The sequence below is a fragment of the Hyperolius riggenbachi genome, chromosome 4, assembly GCF_040937935.1.
Source record: "Hyperolius riggenbachi isolate aHypRig1 chromosome 4, aHypRig1.pri, whole genome shotgun sequence".
In the NCBI taxonomy this organism is placed as follows: domain Eukaryota; kingdom Metazoa; phylum Chordata; class Amphibia; order Anura; family Hyperoliidae; genus Hyperolius; species Hyperolius riggenbachi.
The window spans coordinates 214630885-214649281 of NC_090649.1; the positions used below are offsets into that span (position 1 = coordinate 214630885).

General features: G+C 43.8%; 1 protein-coding gene across 1 annotated transcript in view; it reads right to left on the bottom strand.

The window, feature by feature from the left end:
* Window positions 1-302: 302 nt before the first annotated feature.
* CSMD1 (CUB and Sushi multiple domains 1) overlaps window positions 303-18397 on the bottom strand; it is a 2205021-nt gene continuing 2186926 nt past the window's right edge. The window contains 4 exon segments of the mRNA XM_068281348.1: window positions 303-1342; window positions 5338-5467; window positions 9770-9857; window positions 11074-11183. Coding sequence (XP_068137449.1) covers window positions 1183-1342; window positions 5338-5467; window positions 9770-9857; window positions 11074-11183 — 488 coding nt within the window. The 3' untranslated portion in view covers window positions 303-1182.

Consider the following 18397-nt stretch of genomic DNA (forward strand, 5'->3'; position numbering starts at 1 on the left):
GTTGTATTTTAAACCAGTGTATACCCCAGTGAACAGCTGAAAAAAATAATAATTACTGATGACCAAAACATGAGGAATAAAAACTTCTTTAAACACCAAAATAAAAGAAAAATAAAATTGGGTAAAGAAAAGGAGCCACTGGACGCATCTGCAATTCCCAATTTTTTCATCTTGTTTTAAGGAATTACTATTCACAATTTTTCAAATGCTGTTTAATTGTATAATACAAATTTTCATTGTCAACCCTGTTTTTTATTTATTTCTTTTTATAAGAAAATAAGACATAAAATATATATTGTACAAAAATTGACCACTGCTTTTGAACATGATATCAGATGCGATGTAAAAAGATGAGAGTCTGCATTAAACGGAACAGAAACACTGTTTCTTTTTGTGATTTTTCTGTTAGGAAATGATGCAGCTGAATGAATTCTGATACAATAAAACCTAGTGTCCAGTGAAATGGGTGTCAAATGAGCATGACTCCAAACATTTTCATTATAAACCCTGTTTTTGTTGATGAGATGAAACTCACTCATTTCAAACATACTAGTGCAAAAAATTGTGCAGTAATATTTTGCAACACCAGCTGAATGGAAAGATTAGCAAACCACCCAGTGCACAAACAGTGCATGAAAAATCTGGCTGCTTTTAACGGTCACATAATGTCACTGATCTCATGGTAAAGCATGTGTATGTGCAACCATAAAGAAGGTTGTCCTCTTCTTTAAATGTCTCGATTCCTACAGGACATTCACTTTTTGTTGGGATACACAAAATATTTGTACTTTAGTGATGTGATTTAAAAAAAGTATTCCAAGGATTTATCCAAGTGCCCCAAATATTGCAGATAAAGGCATTGGACCACAACATTGTGGCACTGAAATTACAAATTGGCATAATTTGCTTGTCTCCTGAGTCCTGAAGTATTCCTTAATGGCAAGCAGATTGCAGGCAGGCATTTTAATCCTCTTTTAAAGGAAGGAATATTCTCCACATGAACTTTAGAAGAATCAACCCATTCATTGAGTATAATAGGTGCATCTTTGTTTGCTGACCAATGGTGTTGGAGTTTACAGCAGCAAAAGCCAAAGTAGTAGGTATTGGTTTAGGGCACCAATAGAATTTCTATTCGTCCTGCAGAGGTATGGCTATGAATCAGTCTTTAAAAGACATCAAAGGCTATACCACTGTGCATACTGTGTTTAGTGTTGTATCAAATCTAACAGCTTTTGCCTCTGTTGGTTTTAAGTTTGTATCATACATGGGGTTTTCAAATGATGCTTGTCCATTGCTATTTTCATGACCAGCGTATCCATTATACTGTACTTTGGGTCTTGATCTGTATAAATAAATAAACAAATAAATAAATACATACATTACAGGTCAGCATATGTCACAGAAGAAAACTGTGTGATGTGTTATTTCAAATGTAACAATGCTTTCTAATAAATGTGCCACTATTCTGTGATTCCAATATAGCTATTCAGATAGTGTTATCACATCCCTGACTGCAGCTTAAAAATTATTGTACAACTGAATGTATCATAAAGTCTATAGTTGAGCATCACTGGATGGATCAGATCATTTGGGAGTACTAGGATTGGCAGGCAGCTAGTAAACTATCAATAATTGGGCACCCAGGTGGTGAGTTAAGTGCCTGATGTGAATAGTAGCCAATCAGTTAACCTCTTGCCATCTGCGTAACACTGATTGGCATGAACACAGCGGCAGCCCCAGGACCGCTCCACGCCAATTGTCGTAAAGTTCTAGGGGCGGAGATTGCAGGAGGTTGCACCCGCCAATGTGCGCGCATCCCCGCTTGAATGATGGAGCTGCTATTAAAGTTACTATGAGGCCTCTTCACAGTGCAACGTTAAAGTCGCACGTTAGAAAATTTTAGAACGCAGACTTTTATAATGCAGACAAACGCACAGCAATACAAAGTCTGTGCGACATTCACAGTGCACACGTTGCGTTGTGTGTAATGTGTAGCAATATTTAGAAAGTGCTGAATGCTGTGCGTTTAGCAATACGTTTGCTGCGTTATGTGTGTTGCACATGCTCAGTAAGGTTTTTTTTTTTTTTTATGTAACGCATGCGCCGTTTTCATTCAATCACTGTGCGATGAAAACGGCGCACCAAACACAGGGCTAATGAATGTACTATAACGTCCAAGTTATAGTCTTTCAATGCATTGCATTAGGGGCACGTTATGTGACCTTAATGTTGCATCCCACTGTGAAAGAGGCCTTAGAGTAGTTGGCTTTTTATTATGTCTCCTAAGAGAATTATGTGGGTAAGAGGCTGCATGGCACATGAATGTTGTAAGCTTGTATTTTTATGTAAGTTTTATATATTCCCTTTCAGGACAAATTGAATGCAGACAATTTAAACATTCTGCAGTGACAGAACTCTTATATGCAATACGTTGGAGTGTGGGTGTCAAAGCACCCTCTAGAAAAGGCACAGGAGACAATAAAGGGAGCCCAATGGTGTAGTATGTCACAGCAAGTAGATGGATGAAAAATGGTAATAAGAACAACAAAGGTGGGTTGCAGAGGGGCAACTGACCACAAGAAGCAGGTGGAGACAATTAACTCGACTCCACTCGGGGAGGTCACCGGGGACCTGGGTGCGGTCGCTCTCCTTGAAGAAGCACAGGAAGCAGATCCTAACCGTGGTGAACCACGGATGCTCTGCTTCCACCCCTCAGACGGGTGGCGTGTGGGGGTATAATAAGCACTATTTGGGTAAAAGAGGCACCCTGGTGTGTGATAAAAGCATTTAAGAACAGTTTAAAAATGACAAGGAAATGAGGGAGCTTACCTCAATGACGAAAAACATCTTTGTAGTAACAAAAGATTTTTATTAGTGATAGCCCAGGCAACGCGTTTTGCGGGTCAGAGACCCCTTCCTCAGGCCAATAACAGTGCCAAACCAAATGAACCATCCAGCATAGGGAGCCTCCCTACGCTGGACTGTTCATTTAGTTTGGCACTGTTATTGGCCTGGGGAAGCAGGCTCAGACCCGCGAAATGTGTTGCCTGTGCTATCACTAATAAAAATATTTTGTTACTACAAAGATTTTTTCGTTGCCTGTGCTATCACTAATAAAAATCTTTTGTTACTACAAAGATTTTTTCATCATTGAGGTAAGCTACCTAATTTCCTTATTGTTTTTAAACTGTTCTTAAATGCTTTTATCACACACCAGGGTGCCTCTTTTACACAAATAGTTCTCATATGCAATGTTTTTAAAAAGTCTTGTTGCACAATACTGTATCAACCAAAAATAAAGTTAGCTGCTAAAGTACAGCAAGATGAATGTCTCCAAGAAAATAAAAGGTGACCATTTATTACCTGGTATAATACATTTGAAATTTACCAACACCTTTTTCTAGCCACTGAATGTGACAATTTATCTTTATACCCATTTGCTGTTGCTTGTAACAATCTGTAAGTTGTTACAGAGAACATGCATATCAGAAAAGCCTGCTACAGCTTATTGTTTAAAAAAAAAAAAAGTTAATGTATAGTTTATCTTCTTCTTTACTATAAACAACTCTCTGGTGGTATTAATAACAAATCTTCTTTTGACAGTCATGGTTTTGAGATCTCTCTTTCATTCTAGCTTCACTTCTGGTCTCTGGGCTCATATAGATTCCTATAAGGGCCAACTACTTCAAAGTCATTTTGCATAGCAAAGAATCCATGTGGAGGCCACCACAGAAATATGATGACAAGGTATATTCACAGCTATCTTTGTTATCTTCTGTGGTCATCATTGGTTACTAGTATTACATTTGGCACCTAGGCATTTACATCTGTACTCTGTACCAACTATGGGTTCTTTGTTGTATACAGCTCACTAATAATGCCCTTCGGACACTAGCACCAACTGAATCCTCTATATGAGTCTCCACTCCACTCCAGGCTGGTTATCCTGATTAACTTTTAACCACGTCAGGACCATAGGCTTACACCCCACAGTGACCAGGCTATTTTTAACAAATGAAGGCTCTGCAGCTTTAAGAGCTCACTGCAGAGCCATACTATTGAACACACATATTATTGTGCTTTCTGTTGGTGGGCTCTGATTGCTGCTGCAGTATTTATTTTTTATGTATTTATTTGTGTGGGTTTTTTAAATAAATATGTCTATTTTTTATTTATGTATGTTTCCCTCCCTCCACCCACCAGCCAATAACAGCGATCAGCTGTCATAGGCATCAGCCTATGAGAGTCGATAGCTCTTGTGCCTTCCCAGGGGACAGCTGAGTGACATGGCTGTCCCCAGTACAACGCTGCCATAGATTTTAGAGCTGTACAATGTAAATAGATGGCAGTTTCGCCATCTAATAGTCTCCTTGCATCAAACACCAATGGGAGACTCCGGAGCTCCATCATTCAAGCAGAGATGCACATGCATCGACTCATGCGATCTCCTGCAAAACCCCACTCCAGGACTTGATGCCAATTGGCATTATGCAGTCTTGGGGCTACCACCCCACCCGACGCCGATGGGCTGAGGGGGTTAATGGGGTGACTCCGATTGTTTGGGAGTTATTCTAAAAGTAAGACATGCATGTTTATTCTACTAGCTGAATGGATACCAGCCAACAGTAATTTATGCTTTTTGAGCATGGGAGAATGCCACTCCGGAAAAAGAGAACTGTATTTTGTCTTATGTTCACAAAACCCGTAGAGAGTACAATCTTGGCATACGGTCATTCATTCGTTAAAAATCTACATGGACAGAATTGCCCAAGCGTGGTCCCTCTGTCATTTCCCTATATGGGACCCACTTTATTCCTCATATTGAATAACCACATCTTGGGAAAATATTCCAAATCAGTGTGTCCCATATAGGGAAATGACAGAGTATTTTTACAATTGTCAATATAATATGAAACTTATGTCACTGTGATGGCTATGCGACCAATCATCCTTTGTATATGCAAACATTAAAATATTTTGTAGTTTGTGAATAAAATGTACTTTTTAATATTTATTAGATGATCTGACTCAATACTTACCTAATTTATATCTCTGAATATACTAAAATGTGTCCCCCCGTAAAGTCCCGGATTGCCCATGATAAGATTAGCATCTTGTATGAGATGACGGGCAAACTAATTTTCTCTTATTAAGAGATATTTCTGCTACCCTAGTGAGCAAAAAGATACTGGACTTTTTTAGATATTCTATATAAGTTGTTGTATCTGCCTCAACAAAAATGTGAAAGTTGTAGATATCTCTATTTATTTAAACAAATCAATGAGTAGGATAGTATAGTAAAAAGAAATGTTAAAACATAAATAAATATGACCTTACCTGTGTTTGTATAAATAGAAGGCAAATCCTGATAGTATGAGGGCAAAAAAAGGTACTAAAATTGCAGCTGCTACAGAACTGCTGTTTGTGCCATAGTAATTACCGGAAGAGTCACTGATGTTTTGATAAACTGCAAAAATACACAACACACAAAACACAACATGTTTTAGTATTTGGTCTTAAATGTTCAATGCAACATGGAAAAATGTTTTATTCAGAATTTATTGAAACCCTGCGATCTTTCATTTTTTGGCTTATCTTTCATTCCATTTTTTCTTATTTTATATATGTATCTTTTATTTGAAAAGCAAAAACATGAAAAATAAAAATATATTTTCAAAAATGTAATTATTTTATATGAATTCCAGGCCTTTAATGTGGGGTGCTATGGTTTCAACAAATCAGTTCATTGAATTTTTGCTTTGAAAAATTGTTAACTAACTTAAAATGAAGACAGTAGAGTATTGTACTAGCCATCAGTAACACCAATCATTTTTGAATTAGGATGATACCATTTATTGAATAACTTGACTAAGAAGAGTAATGCCTGGTACATATGATGTAAGTTCCAATCGGATTGACTGGTCAAATCGGTCATTTCCAACAGGTCTAATCTGATTTATGATCTTTTTTCTGATCAATTTTCTGATCACTTCGGAACAAAATTGATCAGATAAATGATTGGAAATTTGATTGGACCTGATGGAAATGACTGATTCGACCCACCCCCATCTTACATGGTGTGTACCAGGCATAAGCTTTAAGCTAATAATTCTTCTTTAGAACTTGATTCAGGTTTGCTGACAACATGTTAGAACAGGCAGCTTATATACATAGGACATTAAAAGGAGATTAATTATTTTGTAAGTATACATAAATGTCATTAGATGTCTTGATTACAACATCAGGAGGGTCTCACTGGGATACTAGCTAATTTATAACAAGTTGATAAAATCATGTTTCCTTAAACACCCCATACCACAGACTCACCTGATGTGTATATGACATAATATATATGTGCAGTTAGTGTTAATTGTTGTTAAGTAAATGCACTCATGGTGCATATTAAATACATGTTCTATAATCAGAACTATTTATGTAGTATTCCATATTATTAGATGTGCTGCACATATAGCCTTCCTGTACAAAGAGGCAAATTTATAAAGGTGCAATAATTAAAATGCATGTGTTCTTATACTTAAGTGGGCTTAAAATATTGTCTTTGTTCATTAATGCAGCATACATGCATATGTGTGGAAAATTTTAAAAAAAATTATGTGGGGCCCCACCTTACCAAGCCTCTTTAACCCCTTGTCCCCATGCAGGCAGGGATAGCCAGAATGCAGCACCCCGGCCGCGTGGGGCTTTGCATCCTGAGCTATACCAGACCTCATGGTCCATGGTATAGGGGGGTTCCTATGGGAGGGGCGGCCAAGCGGAATCAGTTGAACAGGACGCACCTGAGCCATCTAAATGAAAAGGGTGCCTCCATGGACTTTAATGTTATTTCTGCACATATGAGCTACAAGGTGGTGAAAATGACGCCTAAGGTTTTTTTCCGGCTACAAGGTTTTTACTTCGGCTACATAAGGGCGCCCATTTGTAGCCCATAGTTTTCATTCGGCTACAAGTTTTTTGATTTTGCTACAAAAGGGCGCCCCTTTATAACCCATATTTTTTATTTGGCTACAAGGTTTTTGCTTCTGCTACAAAAGGGTGCCCCTTTGTAGCCCATATTTTTGATTCGGGCTACAAGGTTTTCGGCTACAAGGTATTTGATTCTGCTACAAAAGGGTGCCCCTTTATAGCCCGAATTTTTTATTTGGCTACAAGGTTCTTGGTTAGGCACCACCAAGGGGGAGGGATAAGGGTTAGGCACCACCAGGGGGGTGTTAGAGTTAGGCACCACCAGGGGGGGTTCTGTGAGAGAGTAGGGAGAAGTTAGGCCATAGCAATCACCGGGGGGGGGGGGGGCGGAGGTTAATCACCACCAGGGGAGAGATTAGGGCTAGGCACCATCAGGAGGTCTTAAGGTTAGGCACCACCAGGGGGGTTAGGGTTAGGCACCACCAGAGGGTCTTAGGGTTAGGCACCATCAGTGGAGGGTTCTGTGTGAGAGTAGGGAAAAGTTAGGTCATAGTAATCGCTTTTCTCACCTATTTCCAGAGCCCTTTTATAGCCTAACTAATTTTGCCTATAACAGCATCCTTTTTTTAAACTAAAACTAGCTTTTTGGCAACACCAGGCACCTTTTGTAGCCGAATTTGACTTTTTGCCTACACCAGGCCGCCTTTTGTAGCTGAATTTAGTATATGGGCTACACCAGGTGCCCTTTGTAGCCAAGTTTGGCATAAGGGCTACACCAGGTGCCCTTTGTAGTGGAATCTGGCTTTTTTCATCTATATCAGGTGCCCTTTTTTTCCAGGCGCCCTTTTCAAATGTACGCCGGCCAAGCCTCCCTCTCCCCCAGAGCCCTTGTCCAATTTATGGACAAGGGGCTCTTCCCCACCTATGGTGCCCCAGGAGGAGGTGGGGGTCAACAATGCCCTGGGGGTGTTAATGGTGGCATCTGGGAATCCCCTTTAAGAAGGGGACCCCCAGATGCCAGCCCCCTCCCAGGAGAAATGAGTATACAGGTACATAGTGCCCCTTACCCATTTCTACACACACTGAACCAAGCACATGCAGGATTCTTACGGTGGCCAGCGTGATGATACGGTGGGTACACAGCAGGGGCAAGCATGCACAACTTCAAACAAAGTTGGCACATTACCGGAGCCACCAGTGTGAGCACGGAGGGGGCCAGGAGGATGCCAGGGACCTCGCAGGCTATGGTGGGCTGGAAGAAGCCCCAGGTAAGTAAATTTTTTTATGACATTGCTCAGGGTCCCTTTAACCCTGTGGTCTCTGTTCAGATAATATTAGTCTATTACTGGTATAATACTTTAATATGCAGCTAAAATTTCAGTGGACCCACTTCTCACATACATTTAACTGCTTGAGGATCACAGGCTTACACCCCCCTAGTGACCAGGCCATGTTTACAATTCAGCACACTGCAGTGTTAACTGTTCACTGTACGGCACAACTTTGCACACAAATGAATCGTGCCTCCTTTTCTTGCCACCAGCAGAGCCTACCAGCCCTGCACTAGATCGCAGCACTATACAAGTAATTGTGGATTTTTTTTTTCATTTTACTGCCTGACAGGCCAGCTCCGATCGTGGCTGGCAGGCTGTTTACAGAGCGGAGCTCCATAACTCAGCAGGGATGATGTGCAGGCTATCCCCGCTAATCTCCACCCTTGATGAAAATCTGTGTTAGGTGGTCCTGGGAGAGCAACTTTGCGGCCGCCAATTGACGTTAGGCAGTTGCAGAATGGTAAAGGACAACCGTGGTGACATGTGACATGATTAGAAAGACATGTGAATGTATAGTGCCAAGCACACAAATACCTACGCTGTGTTCCTTTTTTCCTTTTTTTCTGGATGGGGTCAGACTGGGTCAGACTATAGCATAACTCTCACTGATAAATAATTACAGCCATAAAACACTTTCCTGTCAGTAAACGGCTTCTGAGAGCGGGAAAGAGATAAAAGGGGTCAATAATTAATAGATTTGAGCTCTAGCATATGTCCATGAAGTATCATTGAGCAGGAACAATGAAACAGTAAAAACTTAAAAACTAGATTTAAATATTAATAAATAATTCTCATAAAGGGGACTTGATATCATTGTAAACAAATTAACATAGATTAACTTCTAGCCAACCGCGTCTTGCCGATGGGCGTGAGCGCGATGCCAGCCCCAGGACCGCCTAATGCTGATCGGTGTAAGGTCCTGTGGGCCTGTTTTGCAGGAAATTGCATGCGCTGATGCGTGCGCATTCCTGCTTGTATGACGGAGCTCCTCTCCACCATCAGCCTCCCAGCAGCGATCGTCGCTAGTAGACTGTTAGATGGCGAAACCGTTGTCTAATTATTCTGTACAGTGCTGCGATCCACGGCAGCGCTGTCCACCTGAGGGAGACAGAAGTGATTGGCTGAAGCCTATGACAGCTGATCATGGGGATTGGCTGGCAGGGGGAGGGAGAGTGAGCCTAGGGAAAAAATAAACAAAAAAGGGAAACATTTCTTAGAAAAATAATAACATAAATATTTGCGGAAAAAAAAACATTATGGGAGTGATCAGACCCCACCAACAGAAAGCTCTGTTGGTGGGGATAAAAGGGGGTGGAGGGAATCAATTGTATGCTGACATATATGGCCCGGCAGTGAGGCCTTAAAGCTGCAGTGGCCTATTAAGTAAAAATGTCCTGGTCTTTAGGGGGTTTTAACACTGCGGTCCTCAAGTGGTTAAAGAAGCTTATGTAATTTGCTGGTGCATTCTAGTATGCCTTCAATGTTTGTAAGAACTTAAATACATTATTTACCTTGTCTTTGAAATACAAACTTTCCAAATTCCTTAGATTGTATTTCACCTTGATAATTAAAAATGTTCTTCTCTTTCCCAGAGGAAACCTGTAATTTGTGAAAATGAATGAAGAAACAATTAATTTAAAAACAAAAAATGTACGTGTAAGTTGTGATGATCAAAGATGTGTAAATTGCCCAGTTTTCATTAGCAAACCAAATGATTGACATTTTCTGGAAAGAAGATACATCTTCATTATTTTTTACACTAAAATGAACACCTTTTCAAACCCTTTTCTGAAAATAGGGGATGGTCATAATAACCAAATTCTGAATATGATAAAAGTTTGCATGGAATTCCAAACACACATGGACATTTGAGGATTCCAAGTTTGCATTGTGAAATCACATAATTGTAATTTATTGCACATATATTTTTACTCTAACTATAAGATTAATTATGTCTAATGCAAATTTGCAAAAATATGTTTGCAATAGGTTTTGCTTAGAAGTTTCTCTTTTTTGCTTAGAATTTTTGCATTTATGTCATGTCCCTAAGTAAACATTTTTTTTTTATTTATACAAATATTTTTTTTTACATTGCACATAAAAATTCAGCCAAATTCTTAAATATGGTTTTCAACTCGGTATAGCAAAATTCTGATGCAATAGTCGTAATATGGAATTCTGCGAAATCAATGAGCTCACCCCTGTCTAGATTCAAAATTAAATTGAAAGCAGCTGGCAGCTACTACAAACCAAATAAAAAACATTGAAAAGGTTTTAAACGGTGCCATTAGTATGTCAGCAAGAGTTGTGTGAATCAGGTCCTATCTTCTTTGTGTCTTATCTATATGAGCAATTTGCAATGCAGAAAAAATATTAATGCACATTGCAACATATTTTCTATCACCAAGAAAACCTTTAACCCTTTATAAATGTATTGGAGTGATGTGTATGTCAGGTGAATCATCCAAGAGTTATTCCTAGTTCACAAACAAGTCCCATTGTTTTAATAGAACTATATGTCTATATTTAGAGAAAATAAATTCAATGTGCACCTCTGTCATTTTAAAAGAAGTGAATCTTGGACACCAAGATAACTGTTTTTGTTTTACATTTCCTTTTCAATGTCATGCAAGAAATATATAAGTCTGGATAAGTATATAATGGGAGAGTGTTCTTGAATTTTACTGACAGACAGTGCATTTTTTTTCTTGCACTGCTATCTTATATACGGCTAAAGGAATAGTATAATAAAATATAAAATAGTACTTAATCAGACAACATGATGCCTCACTGCTCAGTATATTAGAAAACTTACGTAACCATCCAATGCAAAGTTGACATTTTGAAACTTTTTGATTAGAATGTCTGTTGGACTTTTGATCTGGAAAACTTTCAAAAGCAGATGAGCTTCTTTCTTATAAATTCCTAAGAAGAACAATGCATGACAAAAAGTTAGAAAGCTGTAGACAAAAATTGCTCCACTGTATCAGTTACCCTTATCAATAGCCATAGGTTGTCAATACATGCTTGAAGGACCATTATCAGTGTATCACAAAAAAAAATAAAATGCATTTGCATTTAAAGTGTAAAGCGTACACTTATTTCTGAGTAAAATGCACATGTAAATATCTTTTTTTCCTACATCTTTGCCACTTACAATAGGTTTTAAAATCAAATCAATGTAATGCAGTCCATGCTTTCTACACAGTTCCATCACAGTCCTCTGCATTCTTCAAACATCACGGTGGTTATACGCTATATTCAAGCTGTGAATTCCTTAGATCACCAGTTATGTCTCCACCACACCCCTTTGATGGGCAACTCACCATTAGATAATGACCCTTAAGTTATATGCAGAATTTTAGGGGTCATCAGTAGGCCTCCCTTCTGCCTGTAAGAAAATCTGGGGCAGCACGATGATGTAGTGGTTAGAACTCTCACCTTGCAGTGCTGGATTCCCAGTTTGAATCCCAGCCAGGGCACTACCGAGGTTTGTATGTTCTCTCCATGTCTGCATGGGTTTCCTCCAGGAACTTTAATTTTCTCCCACATCCCAAAAACATACAGATAAGTTAACTGGCTTCCCCTAAAATTGACCATAGACTACGATACTTACACTACAAGATACATAGATAGACATAAGACTATGAAGATTGTGAGCCCCTCTGAGGGACAGTTAAGTGACAAAACAATATACTAACAATAGGCCATGTTCAGGTGCTGTTTCCAAAGTCCGCCAATGTCATTCCATCTCTCACCACTGATGGTAAATGTAGTCTGCATTCTATTGTTTTATCTACATTGAGTATCACATGGACACTCCTGACTGACCCACCTACCAGCAAAATTCCTGAGCAGACAGTATTTAACCTGCACTTCAATTCCAAGCAAATTATCTTCTCATGAAGCAGGATTTCTATCCACCAGTTTGCTGCTATACTCTGTTCACATTTATGTAACAACCTGGTTGCTTTTAGAATGTGCCTTATTCATTTGCTTGTTTAGTTGGACTTTAATCCTTATTCAAATTCAATCAACAGTTTAATTGAAAAACAGCAACAAGAAAAGTCGGAGTGTTGTGTGACAAGATAAAATAACCCAACTAAAATATTAGAAAATTAAAATATAGATATTTCTGTGAAAAACAAAGGAGTTTTATCATGTGCCCATTCATAATTTATTTACATCAGAATCAGAATCACTTTTATTTCGCCAAGCACGACTGGGTCGTGCCCGGAATTGGGCTTGGCACTTGAATACAGGGCATATACATAGAAACATCTGAGACATCAGAACATAGGGCATAATAGACATCAATACAACACACATATATACATAAACCACAATTCTCCATAACTAGGTTGGTTACAGGCAGAAAGTCTACGGGGGGGAGAGCATGAGCAGAGTTAAAGGAGTTCAGCGAGTTTACTGCTGAGGGGAAGAAGCTGTTTTTGTGTCTCATGGTCTTTGTGGAGATGGACCTATACCTCAGATACCTCCTCCCCAAGGGGAGCTGATTGAAAAACTGGTGACCAGGGTGTGAGGGGTCCTTGGCAATCTTCATTGCTCTGGAGCGTAGTCTGGCATTGTAGAGGGAGTCCAGGGCAGGGAGTGTGTGCCCGATTATCTTTTCCGCTGACCTGATGACCCTCTGTAGTTTGCGCCTGTCACTTTCAGTGGAGCCAGCATACCAGACAAGGATGGAAGAACAGAGGACGGTTTCGACTGTTGCGGTATAGAAGCTTGTCAGGAGTTTCAGGGACATGCCGAACATCTTCAGTTGGCGGAGAAAGTAAAGCCTCTGCTGGGCTTTCCTCTGGATGGAGACAGTATTTGCCTTCCACTTCAGGGTGCTGGAGATGGTGGTGCCCAGGAGGCGGGCACAGGGCACTTTTTCCACAAGCATCCCTCCAATGTGCAGTGGAGGTGGGGTGGGGGCATGCTTCCTAAAGTCAATGATGATTTCAACGTTTTTTGCGTTGTTGAGGACCAGCTTGTTCTCCCTGCACCAGTGGCAAATCCTGTCGACCTGGTGGCGGTATGCCTGGTCATCGTTGTTGGAGACTATGGTGGTGTCGTCCGCAAATTTGATTACCTTGACGGAATTCTCTGAGGATCTGCAATTGTTCGTGTAGAGGGAGAACAGGAATGGTGACAAGACGCAGCCTTGTGGGGCCCCTGTATTGGTGATCCTTGGCTGCGAGGTGATGGAGCCCAGCTTGACAACCTGAGATCTGTTTGTAAGGAAGTCCTTAATCCACAGTTGAAGTGTGGGGTGGACTCCGAGCTCAGCCAGATTTTCTTGTAGTATATGGGGGCTAATGGCCGAGCTGAAGTCGAGGAGGAGAACCCTGGCATATGAATTTGGTTTGTCAAGGTGATTGTTGACAAGCTCCAGATAGATGTTAATGGCATCATCGGTCGACCTGTTTGCCCTATAAGCAAATTGATACGGGTCTAATTGGGCTTCCGTTCTGTGCTTGAGGAGGGGCAGGACTGCTTTTTCAAAAAGTTTTCATTATGACCGACGTGAGAGCGACAGGTCTGAAGTTGTTGAGGTCAGACGCGCCTTGCTTTTTGGGGACAGGGATGATGGTGGACCGCTTGAAGCATGCCGGTACTTTGCCGCTCACAAGGGACCTGTTGAAGATGGAGGAAAGAATAGGAGCAAGCTGCTGTGCACATGCTTTCAGGCAGGCTGGAGACACTCCGTCAGGGCCTGAGGCTTTTCTGGCATTTCGTCTGGACAGGTGGCACTCCACGTCCGATTCGCTTATGGTCGGGGGAGGCAGGTCTTGGCATGGTGGTACTGAGGCCTGGGGTGAAGTGAAGGGAGCCTGTAGCATCGGAGACCCTTCGGGAGCCTCCTTCTCCTCGAACCTGCAGTAGAAGCTGCTGAGGTTTTCTGCTAGCTCAGTGCTGGGAGGTGCGTTTTGAGGGGGGGGCTTGTAATTGGTGGCAGCCTTAAGCCCTCGCCAAACAGCTTGTGAGTCATTCAAGGAGAGGTCCTCCTTTAGCTTATCTGCGTAGCCCTTTTTTGCAATTCTCAGTTCCCTGTCGAGGTTGTTCCTTGCTCTCCTGTATTCTTCCTGGTGCCCTGACTTGTGTGCGGCTTCCTTGCTTCTGTGCAGTTGCCGAAGTTTCTTGGAGAACCATGGTTTTTCATTTGGATAGAGTCTGTGAGTCTTTGTTGGAATACAGGAGTCCTCGCAGAACCTGATGTATGAGCTCACATTGTCTGCCCACTCGTCCAAGTTTGGTGCTTCCAGAGCCTTCCAGTCCGTGCAGTCAAAGCATGCCTGGAGTTGAAGCTTGGCCTCACTTGACCACATTTTGGTTGATTTAAGGACTGGTTTTGCAGTCTCCAGGCGCCTCCTGTAGGTGGGGATTAGGTGGATGATGCAGTGGTCAGACGCGCCTAGAGCTGCCCATGAGGTGGCTTTGTACGCGTCCCTCAAGACCGTGTAGCAGTGGTCAAGAGTGTTCGCGTTTCTAGTGGGACAGGTGATGTGCTGGTAGAAGCGTGGAAGCTCTTGGCGGAGGTTAGCCTTGTTAAAATCTCCTAGAATGATGAACAGTGAGTCTGGCAGGGACAACTCCCATCGAGTGACAGTGTCGCTGAGATCGCGCAGGGCAGTTTTGACGTCGGCATCGGGTGGGATGTAAACACCGACAAGCACGTAGGAAGAGAACTCTCTGGGAGAGTAAAAAGGCCTGCAGTTGATCAAAAGTAGTTCAAGCTCTGGTGTGCATTTTTTGGCAAGGACAGAGGTGTTGGAGCACCAGGTGGGGCTGATGTAGAAACAGATGCCGCCACCTTTCTTCTTCCCTGAGAGGGTTCTGTCGCGATCTGCTCGGATGAGGTTGTAGCCTGGAAGGTGTAGGGCACTGTCCGGGATGTTATCGTGGAGCCACGTCTCTGTGAAACAGAAGACTGGGGTGTTGTTGCCGAGATCTCTTTTTTCCCCTAGGAGCCATAGCTCCTCTAGCTTGTTGGGAAGGGAGCGGACATTCGCCAGGAGGACTGCTGGTATAGCTGACCTCAAGCCTTTCCTCTGCAGCCTCACACGAACACCTGCCCGGCAGCCTCTCCGGCGCTTGCGCGCATGAGTCCCTGTCGGAGAGGCCATCATTTTCTGAACATGGCTCCATATGGAGTCGGCCAGTAGCCTGTCTTCTGGGTGTAGGGCTGTGGCATGCTCCCACCTGAGTAACTGTGACCTGGTGTAGGTTGTACGTGTAGAAAGGGGTGAAGTGGGAGACATAGCGGCAGGGCTGAGTTAGTGCTCCAGTGCAGCAGCAGTGAGACCGGCAGTAACAGCAGCTTATGAGCCAGTGCATAACAGACCGGCAGTAACAGCCGCTTATGAGCCAGTGCATAACAGTGCTACTAGCAGTAACAGTGCATAACATAACTCCTAGCAGCAACAGTATAGTGCAGTGTAGACAATAAGATGGTGCGTAGCAGCAGTAATAGTGCAGAGTAGTCCCTCAGGCAGTGCGTACAGCAGAACAGTGCAGAGCAGTCCATAAGTCCATGCTTGGCGGCAGTAACTGTGCTGGACCACCATACGTCAGTGCATAGCGGTAGTAGCAGTGCGGAACAGTCCATAAGTCCACGCATGACCGCAGTAACAGTGCGCAACAGCCATAAGTTAGTGCATAGGTCCGGTCAGGAACAGCCGCAAAGACAGTCCATGGATCAGTGCCGAACAGTCCATAACAGTCCATGTATCATATCAGTACAGCCCAAAAAACAGCCCATAGGGGGGAGAACATACAGAGTAGAACAGAACCCACCATAAACAGCCCATGGATCAACATACAGTGCAAACAACCGATCAGTGCAGAACAGTCCATAATGCATAACAGTCCAAGGGATCCAGTGATCCTCTTACCAGGTCTTGAGGGGAGCCAGCTGTGCAGTCTGTATGTCGGCTGTTGTGGGAAATGGGACTGCACTGTGGTGATGACTGTCCTGCGATGGAGGCTGAGACCGGCCTGTGTGCTGCCTGGGGGGCCCAAAGGAGCACCCCTGCGATATGTCCGGGCCAGTACAGAGAGAGGAGTGGAGGGTGGCAGGCGCTCCTCTGGCGCACGGATTCCGGCAGCAAAAAGGGGGGGGGGAGCGGGTCAGCTGATTCCTCCGGCGTGCTCCGCATCAGGCTGTGGCGTGAGGCCGGCTGACGTTTACCACGTGGGAGGCCGCATGGAGCTCCGACGTTTGCCAAGTGGGAGGCCACAGGGAGCCTCGATTCCTCGCTGAGTGGCGGTGCGGTGACAGGGTCAGCTCATCTGCGGTGGCCCCATCCTGCTGCAGGCCACGTGTCGGGGACAGCTCCTCCTGCTGCAGGCCATGTGTCGGGGGCAGCTCCTCTGTGGGAGGCCGCAGGGGGCCCCGATCTCTTCGCCGAGCGCTGTTGGTGGTCCGCTGGAGCGGCGGTGTCGGGGGCAGCTCCTCTGTGGTGCGGCAGTGCTGGCAGGGACAGCGTCGCGGAGCAATCACTCCCAGCTGTGGGCGCCTCTTCGCTGGGTGTCACATGCAGCAGCTTCCCGGGACTCCGCTATGCGGACTTCTTGGTACCCTGAGCCGCAGTAGGGGCTGGCCATGCGGCTTGCGGTGACGGCCGCCCACGTGGTCCGCTCCGCGTCTCTCGTGCAGGACTTGGTGGAGGCAGGCAACCGCGGCTCAGCTAGATTCCTGGTGGGGAGGAGAGGAATGCAGCAGGCGGGCGTTGCGAGCAGCGAAAGGTGAGCTCGCCTGCAGGTAAGCACAGCCCCACGTGTGCAGGATGCAGCCGCTGACTGGGCGTAGCTTCAGTAGCTATGAGCAGCTGTAAAAACCTATATCTGGCTAAGCTAACTGCTGTAACTAACCTAAACCTAACCTAAAACTAAAACTAGAAAAATGAAAATATAAAAAAAGAAAGGAAAATGAAAAAAAACAGGAGAGCCCTGTGTGCTGAGGCAGCCTTCCAGCGCCAAGTTAAGTGGTAAAATATTTATTAATATATAGTGCCCCTCCTTCTTAATTTCCTGTCATTGTGAATGAGTCTGGACAAATGATCATTTTCTATTATACAGTACAAGATGAACTTCCCTTATTCTTCTCAATGTAAGCAGTAAGCTGTAAGCAGTTATTATAGTAAATCAGAATCAGAATCAGAATCATATTTATTTCGCCAAGTACAACGGGGGTTGTACCCGGAATTATTTTTGGCTCAACAGGGTCGGAGATACAAACACATGCATGCAATCCAACACATACAATCAGGTACAGTAATACAAGTAAGCAATATACCTATATATACATACAGCACTTAATCTAGTGAGGGACGCGTGGGGAAATGTGGAGTGCTGTGTGAGGGGAGCAGCCTTACCGTCTATCGGTGGCGCTCGCTCAGCTCCGCAGCAGTCCCAGATCCCCGCAGTGTGTCCTGGAAGAGAGTGTAAAGAGAAAGAGAGAGAGAGAGAAAAAGAGAGAAGGGATAGCTACAGAGAGAGTGTAGAAGAAAAAGAGCCAAGGCAGGGGGAGAGACAGAGGTAGAGTCCTTATTGGGCTACAGGTTACAGTCAGTCCGAATAGTGTCCATCCCTGTGGGAAAACGCCAGGTGGGCTGCGGATCTTCACGGCTGGGTAGTGGTGCAGGATGATCGCTGATCTTCAGCGCTGGGTCGGTGGTGGGTGTTGCAGGCTGACATGGTTCGCAGCAGTGGCAGGGGTAGACCCTGGGTGGCCGAGCAGGCTGGGGGCTGCGGCTGGTGGAGGCTGTGGCTGGTGAAGACCCTCTCTGGAGCTCAGCCTGAGGATCTCTTCCACGTGGGAGGCCCAGCAGGAAGCGTAGGTGGTCAGGCCTCATGTACATGTGGAGTGTCCCACGTGCTCCAGGCTGGCGTCTTGGGCTCCTAGGCCCCATCGCAGCGGCCCACGTGGTGGAGGGGGATCCTGTAGCCACCTCAATCCAGGGCTACGGGATTGCTGCACTCTCTCAGCAGACGGAGCAGCACTGTGGGTGGCCCTGCAGGACGGTAGGGGATACTGTGTGGTCTTTTGCAGGCAGCGATACCTGAGGGGCAAGTCAGCTGGGCAGACCCGCACAGCCTATGCCGGGAGCAAGCAGAGGATGGTGCCCACTTGC